The following is a 10,398-nucleotide window of genomic DNA, read 5'->3' as shown; positions in this document are numbered from 1 at the left end:
GACGATTCTTCCATCTGCACATTCTGTTGCTGAGTGACTGTATCTGAGATTGTGTAGAGGAGGACAGTGAACAGAGGCCCAGTGTATTTTTCAGCCTAGTTTTACTACTCGGGGCTTTTGCACTTTGGTGCAGATTTCATCACGCCTTGGGTTTTAAGCTTTCCAGGAAAGACATTTTGTGTTTTAAAAGCTACAGCAAAGGATTAAACCTATTCTCTTCTGAATCGCTAGTAGTGTATAAAGATATGCGTTAATGAACACTTATATTACGCTATATTTGCGTAAAAATATTTGAAAATAAAAAACTGTTTATCCTTGGACTTTTCTGTTGGAAGTTTTTGGGGCTTACACAAGGGGGTGCTAACACTTTTGTTAAATCAACAAGCAGGCACAGTTATTATTTGATGCTGATATTGCCAAAATGGCCAAATATCATCTGATTAAATGGTTTTAACAGTATATCACTTGGTTTATCGTAATTCATCTTATGTGGATGGATGGATGTACATGCTTACTTGAAAACACTTGAAATCAATGTATTATTGATTTTCAATATGTGTTTTTTACCTTTTCTTCTATTATAGGATGTCCTGGAAGTGGAGGTTAAAGACCCCAATGAGCTTGTTGGTAAGTATCAAATTTATCAAGCATTCCCTCATCTTCAAGTAAAAGATCTTTCCAAAGAGATGGTAGAAAGCATTGATGCGTGTTTGTGCTCCAGCCAACATGGTGCAAGAAAGTTGCTGAGGTGTGTGTTTGTGTACCTTGGCCGTGCCCAGGAAATGAGTGATCCAGGTTGGATTGCTTCAGTTTTGTTTTATGGCAACTCTGTGTGATATTAGTTTGATTATAGTGAGACCTCAGGAATGTACAGCACTTCAATTTTAATGCTTGTTCATCAAAGTCATGATTTTTCCTTTAATTTTTCTATGAGTGCATTTTTCTTTTTCCACTTAAGGCCCATTCTCACCAAGAATGATAACTATAACCCTAACTATAACAAAAACTATTAGTGTCCACTTCATGCACGATAATGTTCTGATTATAATAAGCATGCCCTGCAGTTTTCACCTACTGTTTTAAATGCTCAAGCTCTTTATAGTTGGGTGGATTCTGATTGGCTGTCAATATTTTTATCGTTCATCAGCTGGAACGTAGAGAGAGTACGTAACAACGTAATACATGCAGTCTGCATTAGAAGTTTGGGCCCCTAAACTTTTAACTGTATTTATAATGCCACATATCTTTCTGATGCACTCAGAGCCAGAATATTCTACTTTTACAATTGTTGGGAGTTACTGTAAACAAGACATTTGGACGAGTAACTGAACGTTCCACTTTGTCTTGTTTTTCTTCACATTAAAATGTGAAAAGATCAGAATAGACCGTAGAAAGGAAGGTCTTGCTGGAGGCTCAAAGATTTGCTTTGTGGTTGGGAGACAGAAGATCTTTACATTCGGCTCTAATTTTCCCTCCTTCTCTTTTTTGGAGTCTTTCTGAGACTGGAGTTGGTGTATGGGCTTTGTGTGTGACGGTGCCACTTGTTTGGGTGAACACGGAGTTCTGAAGATGCCTGAGAAATGAGTCATGTACAGTTAACGCGTGATTGCTCTGATGGAGAGGAAATGACAAATGGGGAGAGATCTACTGCTCAAAAATCAGCTAAAATCGCACTAAATCATACCAGGAATAAGAAAGCTGGCTTGAGAGGAACAGTGGGGATTTTAGGGGTTTTATAGAAGACCCCTGTCTTGCCAACATTCCTGTGCACACTTGCTGCCTGCTGCTACCACATTTACTCTAATCACACTGTAATTAAGACGTGTGTGAATGCTTTATAAAACACAGCTTTCAGACCAACTACAGTTGAATCCATGACAGCCACAAAAACAATCGCAAACTTTGACAGTTTTATACCAAAGTTTTTACACTTTCTAAGAAAGTATTAGTTGTGTTTGCCTTTGTTCTAGTTCTGCCATGGCGGTTGCTAATTGGGTTGGAGAAAAAATTACTGATTTCTCGATTTTAATCGATTCTCATTTTTATGAACTGAAATCGATTCTTAAATGACAAAGAATCTCTAAATTAGTCTCACCTACAGTACCATCCAACAAATCAAAGAACCTTTTTTAATTTTGATATGAAACAAAGTCTCAGATTTCAATTTCTGTCCATTTTATTGATGAAATTCAAACAATAAATACCATTTTGGCTCTCTTTAATGTGACGTGGCAGATCACAGATTAAGCGAAGCAGCAGCACGAAGTGCACGTGTCATGTACGGATCATCTTTTACACTTTACTACTACTATCATCAATCAGGTTTCAGCCAAGGAAAGACGTCAATAAAATGGCTTATCAAATCGCAAGATTGTGAATCAAAGTTTAATCGAATAATTAAAATTCAATACCCAGCCCTAGTGTTATGGGTTGTTTTTATGTGGTTGCTATATATATTGCGCAAAACATAAAATATATTGTTCCTATGTATAATTAGCCATCAGTAGTTTTATATGTATCCATTATGTCGTTCACAATGCTTCATGGTAGTCTAGTTCTTTTCACCATCAAAGCCATTAAGGAGACAGCCTTCTACCTTTGTCTTTTTCTCTTATTTTCAATTACCTTTTTGTCCAATTTTGCTTCAAATCAAAGTTTGTAATGTTGTTATTCACCTTAAAAATACCATGGTCACTGAATAAGTGCGCTGGCACTGTTGCACAATGTGACACAGGTTTCCTCTTTTTTATTATTTTTTTTTTTTTTTATCCCACAGTTTATGGGACTTATTTTTCCTTTTTTAACATCCGCCAGGTAAAAAATAGCAAATCTGATCACTTGTCCTAAAGCCTGTCATCTTAAGACGCTGCACAATTTGAGGTTTCATTTATGTAGGAGTTATGAGTCGATTTTCAATACTTAGGATTAGGAGTTTCTAAAATCCCTAACCATAAAAATTAGCAATAATAATAGTGAATCTGATTATTTTAAATGCTATCTGTGTGTTCTATTCTTTTCTACCTCTTTAGAGTAGCTCTACATGTGTGCATGATCTGTTTTGCCAAAGGGTTGTCCTCAAATGTTCAGTTTGCGTAAGGCAATTCTTATGGAAAATGATTTTACCTTTCCGAAATCCCGACCTACCTCGGCAAGTTTCCATCGCTAGGGGGCCTGTTTCTACATGTTTATGTCTGTGTGTGTCTGTGCATTGCTTTGGGAAGTGTGCCACTTCTAAAGTGCTCCACCCAGCCCTTCCCTGCTCGTGTGTGTGTGTGCGTCTGTCATGTGTTTTAACAAACAGAGGCATGTTTTGGGCCACAGTCGTTGCCTCAGACCTGTCCAGAACAGCAGCCAGGGGGTGTGAGAGAGGCAGATGGGGGAGGAAGGGTGTGTGGGATTGAGAAGAGAGGAGGTGAGGTGAAAGGGAATTCGGCAGTAGCCTGTTCCAACCAGTATGGTTTGAATAGTGTTCACTGCTGCATGTGTACGCAACCACAAATTCCATTTCTCCGTAATTTGCTCCAGAGATGTCTGACAGACTGCTGATAGACACTTCTAGTTTGAAGGAATAAAGAAAAAATACAGAATAAAGAAAAAATACAGAATACAGCTCTCGCAAATGCTTGCGTAATTGTAGTAGATTAGTGTCATTTTAAAAATGTGAAAAGATTTTTTTTCGCTTGAGGTTAAAGTTGCATACGGAATCCTGAATATTTGTGTATTTGGAAACTTTATACCGCTGATGGGAGAAGGATTTTCTTCATGATTTATTTCTTTTTTATTTATTTATAGTTTTTAGTATGTGCTCACTTTTTAAGTTGGCAATAATTTGCGTTTGTATGAAATATGTAAAAATCTAAATCAGAGAAAAATTGAATTGCACAACATACAGGCCTATCGAAATACATTTTATTTAAAAAATATACCAAAGAAAAATTGTAACTTAAATAATTATAAATAAGCTTGCACACTAATATATATATATATATATAAATATGTATATATGTATATATGTAAATATGTATAAATAAATATATGTAAAATACAGTATATATACACACACATCATCCAATACACCTTACCAACATGCTAGATATAACATGCATAACAATGCTCTGGCATCAACTATATTTTCTTGAAAAAATGTAGTTTGATTTTATGAGCATATGATTGTCATTACTCTATTGCAGCACACCTGTTTTTACTGTAAAGTAAATTGTAACATTCATGTATTTAATTCTTCAAATGAGTATTTTCTTCTTCTTTATAGCACAGTTTTCGGAGAAGGTTCGGAACATGTCTCCTGACGAGATCAGAATTCCTCCTGAACCCGCCGGGCGTTGTTCCAGTCATCTGCAGGTGAGATTGTTGCTCTGTTCTGTTTGAGATGTTCTTGACTTTCTGCCATGGGGTCCAATGAGAGAACTTGTTTTTGAAAGATGCTAGTCTCAGCTGCTATCAGATAGCTTGCACGCTGACCATTCACAGGCTTATGCATATTGCACAAACAAATAACAAGACTGGGCCAAAATCAATTCTAATCTGATTGTTTGGATGCTATGCAATTTCCAGGAGTCACGTTTTTACACGCAAAGCTGTGTTAAAGACTGCTGCACTGATCACATGTTAGCGAGGTCCTTTTAGTTCGATAAGTAAATTAGATCCTATAGGACACTTACATTTGTGAAACATCTCAACTTAACCAATGATTTTGGACATACAGAATTTTTGACAGAAGTCAACACATTTTCTACTCCTTTTGTGGAAATTGTTGCATGATTATTTGAATGAGCGCTTATTGACTTTGATAATAGGCTGCTGTACAATAATTTCAAATTTGTACATAAACATGATGTTAAAAAGTAGTTGGTCAATTTAAATGTCAGTCAGATGGCCTCTTCTGTAACACTTTACAATAACGTCTCATTTGTTAACATGAAATACATTAGTTAACATAACTACAGAATTTTTTAGCTAGTCTTAGGTAAAGGTAATTTGATCATGTACTAATAAATGTTTTAAAATAAAATGGTGTTTCTGTTAGCATTAGTCAAGGCATTGTGAACTAACATGAACAATCATATTTTTATTAACTAATATTAACAAAATTATGCATGCTGTAAAAAATATTTTGCTCGTTGTTAGTTTAGGATGTATGCTTCAAAGTAGACCTGACTTTATGCCGATTGTATTCTCATGCTGAAATAGGGCTTTTAATTAAGTCATCATCCGTATAAACAAACACTGTCTGTTACTTTTATTTGCATAAATACTTGAAGCTAAAGTCTGGGTTATTATAGTTAACTAAAACCATAAATTCCATTACTTCAAATAAAAAAAAAAATGTTTTTTTATTTTCAGCTGTTTGCTAAGACAAAATTTCTCAATTTTTTCATTTAGTTTAACTTGATTGTACTAAAATAACAAACAGAAATATAGTATAATGTGAATTATATAGACATACAGTTTTATTATATAAAACTGACAAAAATGCACAACAAAATTACTAAACACTTAACTAAAATTAAAATTAAAACAGGAAATACAAAAATAAATACAAAATACTGGTTGAAAATTAATAATAGTATCTTAATTAAAGGGATAGTTCACCCAAAAATGAAAATACTTACTCCCCCTCATGTCGTTGCAAACCAGTAAGACCTTTGTTCATCTTCGGAACACAAATTAAGATAATTGATTAAATCGGAGAACTTTCTGCGCCTCCATATACATACAGCAACTCAATTTCCACTTTCAAGCCCCAGAAAGGTAGTAAAGACAACGTTAACATAATCCGTGTGACTACAGTGGTTCAACCTTAATTTTATGAAACTACGAGAATATTTTGTTTGCAGAAAATAAAACAAAACCTTTCTGGGCCTTGAAAAGTGGTAGTTGCGTTGCTGTATGTATATGGAGGCACAGAAAGCCCTTGGATTTCATCAAAAATATCTTAATTTCTGTTCTGAAAACGAACAAATGTCTTACAGGTTTGGAACAACATGAGGGGGAGTAATTAATGACAGAAATTTCATTTTTGGGTGAAATAACCATTAAAATTAAAATTACACTGTCTGAAACAATGCAAATAAACAATATGATTGGTGCTTCTCATTCTTGGTGAATTCTGAATTTTCCAAAGCATTTGATTTTTTTTTCTTTCTTTTTTTTTCGTATACCAGCTTCTCTCAGCTGCTCTGTTTTGGTTGGACTGCTACACTACACTTTGTCATCAACAGTCATAAAAAGAGATCATATGAGTTCATTGTTTTAGTTCTTGGCAACGGTGTTTAGATCAACATGTTTAGATCCTGGCTGGCATGTTTTATCTCAGGGTGTGGCACTGGGGGGCTCAAGGGGGTGGAAGGTTGTGGGTGTCAGTCTTTCAGGTGTTTTGCCTCACCTGGGGGTAAGGACTGGCAGTTTGCCCTATATCATGTAACTTGCGTCCTGTCAGAACATGTCCAGGGATTTAAACATTTGAGGTCAGGGATGTCAAAACCATGTTAATGTGTAGGTCATTTTTGAACATATTTCTTTAGAATAATGTGGTTTGTTAATATTTATTCATATCTCATAGTCAAATTTGTTATTAATCATAGCTCTTCCTGTTGTGTCTCTGTCTCTCGTGAGCTGTTGGGGCAGGTGTACACGGGTGTGGTTTTCACACTCAGTATTGTACAGCCTAGTACTGATAGATGGGCTGTGCTTTTCCACGTCATGATTAATATCCTGTCCTTGTGGCTATGCTTTTATCGCTGCTCAGACATGATCCTCATTCTCTTATACACCTCAGTTGGTCTTCCTACTAACTTTCTTGTAGTCCATTTTGTACAAATGAAGATCAGTGTCTTAACTGTCAACAAAGGACTTTTAAATTTATTTGACTTCTTGGAATGTGAAGGAAAACTGAAAATGGCACATCTCCAAGTGCTTCTTGGAGTCTGGTTGTCAAAAATCACCCTCTAGTTCTAGAAACTCGCAGTCGTACAAAGACTTTATTCATTCCTAGTGTCTCACAACAAGAGAGGAAACAGTATTTTTCTTGTTTCGTAGTGCACTTTTGACATAAACTTGCATTTAAAATAAAAAAATAGACAATTTGTTTATTTGGCAAGATCATGCATGCACTTAATATCAATAATGATAGGAAAAATAATTAGATAATAAGACTGTTGTACCTTTTCTGTTTGTAGGAAAAGATCTTTAAGCTTTACGAGCGGAAGCTTCATGGAGACTTTGATACAAACAGCCATATTCAAATGAAGAAAGAGTTTCGCAACCCAAGGTCTGGAGATAACAAGTTTTAATGACCCACCATGCACCAGACATAACCTGAAGCTGATTATATTTTGATACTGTTCAAAGTACTGTTATTTGTTTGCAAACTAACCATATGTTTGTGTTTATAGCATTTATGAGAAGCTAATCCAGTTCTGTGGGATTGATGAACTTGGAACCAATTATCCAAAAGTATGTAATGTTTACCTTTTAATACCATGTAAACACACATTGCTGTTTTAAAAAACTTTTTGTGTTTACTTCTTCATAGGACATGTTTGACCCCCATGGCTGGTCAGAGGATTCGTATTATGAGGCACTAGGTAAATTGCTTAAAATTGCTTAAAATTAAATTTGACATTTCAACTGGTATGGATTAAATTGATTACATCTGTTAACCATTTGTGTGCTAATCTCTCCACAGCCAAAGCTCAGAAGGTGGAGATGGACAAGCTGGAAAAAGCCAAAAAGGAAAAGACCAAGGTTAAAACCTTGAGGCACTCCACTTATTATTATTATCATTATTATTATTATTATTATTATTTTTATTTTTTTATATATATAATATTAAAAGGTTTGTTTCTTCTATATGGGCCAAAACCTCACTGACGGTTACAATGTTTTACCCCTGTGTCTTTAGATTGAATTTGTGACGGGCACTAAAAAAGGCACCACTTCTAATGCAGCAGCTCTGGCCACAAACGCAACAACTGCCTCATCCACAGGTACAATGCATGATTGAGTGTTTTAAGCAAAAATAAGGGCTTTAAAAATGTAAAGTGATGAAATTGCAACATATATAGGCAATGTAATTGTTGTATAATAACAGCCTGCTATACTTATTATTATTATTATTATTATTATTATTATTATTATTATTATTATTATTATGATTAAAAAAAAATATTACCAAAAAAGACCTCAAGGTTTAAGGCTTTTACTATTTAAAAAAAAATATATATATTATGCTTTTTTCCCCAACTGTATTATTCAGCATTTATGAAAGAGAAAATCAGTCCTTTTCTTTACTCCTAGTGTGTCGCCACTATGATAATAGTTGCATAAGCCAGTTCTAGTTTCATGATAATGAAATGCAAATGTTTAGAGCTGTCACTAAACATTATTTTGGTCATTTGGTACATTATTGGTGGATTATTTTGACGATTAATCAAGTAATCGGATACACTTTTTGTAGTAATACAAATAGACCTAAGTGAAGAACAACCATTAAAATGACTTAAATACATTGGTAGAATAACAATGAGGCAATAATAATTGGTTCAAAGAAAGTATCAAAAAGCTAGTAATCATATTGTTGTATTGAACAACACTGATAAAATACATAAAATACACAACTTATTTTCATCATGTATTATAATAAATGCTTCCAGAGGGTACCAACGGTCTGGTGATTGTTGTTGTTACACTTTACAGCATGATCAAATCCTTGTTTAATATTGGCCAAACAAGATTTAATTAAATGTAATCATCGTGCATTAATTAATATTAATTGATATAATTAATTATATCGTGCAGCCTTTGAAAAGGTCTAATAATGCCGTCCGTGGAATGCACCACTTCCGTGTTTTGCCAGTTAAACGACATGGGCAAATTGTAATCGAGAATTTTTTTTAAATCAAGTACTCTAATTGAATTGAGGAATTGTGACAGCCCATCATATGCTGAATTATAATTCAGTCTTTGTTGGTTAGTGTTACTGCAAACAAACCTACCATTAGTTCTAGTTGAATTAAACCTAAGTGCTATGACCCAGCAGATGCTCAGAAGAGGAAGAGCAAGTGGGATTCAGCAGTGCCAGTGACCCTGGCACAACCCGCCCTCCTCACCACCACTGCCACCCTCCCTGGAGTCGTCTCTGTGACCACAACAGCCAGCGGCACCAAGACCACTGTCATCTCTGCAGTGGGAACCATTCTCAAAAAAGCTAAGCAATGACATGGAAAAAAGTGTTGAAAATCAGTTTGCCAGATTGATAGTCAATGACAGTGTCACATGGAAAAGTAACAGGTGCTGCTGTTTTACTTGAGCAACAGCCGGTTTTAACTGTCTGGCAACTGGAATAGATGGTCTTTATCTCATTTTCAGAAAGAGAATATTTTGGATATATCTTCATAACGGCATAATTGTACCAGACATTTGTGTTCAACTTGACTAGCTATTTCAAATGCATTCATCCGATGGTTGATACTTTTTTTTGTATTTAAACTTCTTGGTTGTCTTGCCCTGATGTTTTCCATTGATTTCATGTATGTAAAAACTATCCTGTAGCTGTCATGCATTGCAAGTCATCTGAACTTTCATGTCCAACATATGAAAACTCTTTCAAACTTGCAACAAATTATCGAGTAATTTTGCATTTTATTTTTCCTTTTAGTAATCATTCATTGTTTGATAGATGACCAGTCAGGTTTGCCTTCTATCTGTTTCCATTTTCATGTTTTGGATAGGTCACGTCACACAGAACACCAATTACACATCACTGGAGTCTTCATTCAGTATTTTATTACAAATGATCAGGGCTAATTGACTGTATTAATGCATTTATTGTGTAGACAGAAGGTGGTCTTATAATTTGGTGCAAGTTCATTTTTACACTTTTTTTCTGTCATTTCTGTCTTTTATTTAATTTTAGCAATGCAAGTAGGTTTTCTTTAAAACATGTATATATTAAAACGACTCTGTGGCTTTTCTGTAGCTCAGCAGTGTAAAAATAAATGTTTTTTTTTTTGTATAATTGCAAAGCTGTTGAATTTATAAAACTCTGTGTTTAATTCAAACCTGAAAGGATCTGCTTCTGGGATGAAGAAACAGAAATGGGATGTCAGGTAGTGTTAAATAACTTTTTGTGGATGAGGAATGTGTTTTTGGGTTCTGAAATTGAAAGATGGTGTGCATCTACTAGATGGATTACTGATTTATATCTAAGCAATACCTTTTCCATTCTGAACTTCCAAGCTTTTGTTCAAGCTAAGAAATCCTGTGCAATGAGATGATTTTCTGGCACTTTCCCTTGGTCATATTTAAAACCTGCTGAGAATGTGGGTACAGCCTAGTTAAAGATCTGCTGGGCTTGATAATCAGAAGGTTGTGGGTTCA

General features: G+C 34.9%; 1 protein-coding gene across 2 annotated transcripts in view; it reads left to right on the top strand.

Annotated features, from left to right (window-relative positions):
- sap30bp (SAP30 binding protein) overlaps positions 1–10,029 on the top strand; it is a 14,291-nt gene extending 4,262 nt beyond the window's left edge. The window contains exons 4-11 of one of the 2 annotated variants that reach the window (XM_084138585.1): positions 585–627; positions 4,271–4,359; positions 7,197–7,288; positions 7,413–7,473; positions 7,553–7,604; positions 7,706–7,764; positions 7,922–8,006; positions 9,059–10,029. In XM_084138585.1, coding sequence (XP_083994711.1) covers positions 585–627; positions 4,271–4,359; positions 7,197–7,288; positions 7,413–7,473; positions 7,553–7,604; positions 7,706–7,764; positions 7,922–8,006; positions 9,059–9,237 — 660 coding nt within the window. In that variant the 3' untranslated portion in view covers positions 9,238–10,029. Of the gene's footprint in view, positions 1–584; positions 628–4,270; positions 4,360–7,196; positions 7,289–7,412; positions 7,474–7,552; positions 7,605–7,705; positions 7,765–7,921; positions 8,007–9,055 lie in introns of both variants that reach the window. The other variant, XM_084138584.1, reaches the window with a different exon arrangement.
- Positions 10,030–10,398: the final 369 nt, after the last annotated feature.

Source organism: Abramis brama, assembly GCF_963993115.1.
Source record: "Abramis brama genome assembly, chromosome: 16".
Taxonomy (NCBI): domain Eukaryota; kingdom Metazoa; phylum Chordata; class Actinopteri; order Cypriniformes; family Leuciscidae; genus Abramis; species Abramis brama.
Note: the sequence above shows the minus strand (reverse complement) of the source record. Positions and strands in the feature narration are given on the sequence as shown.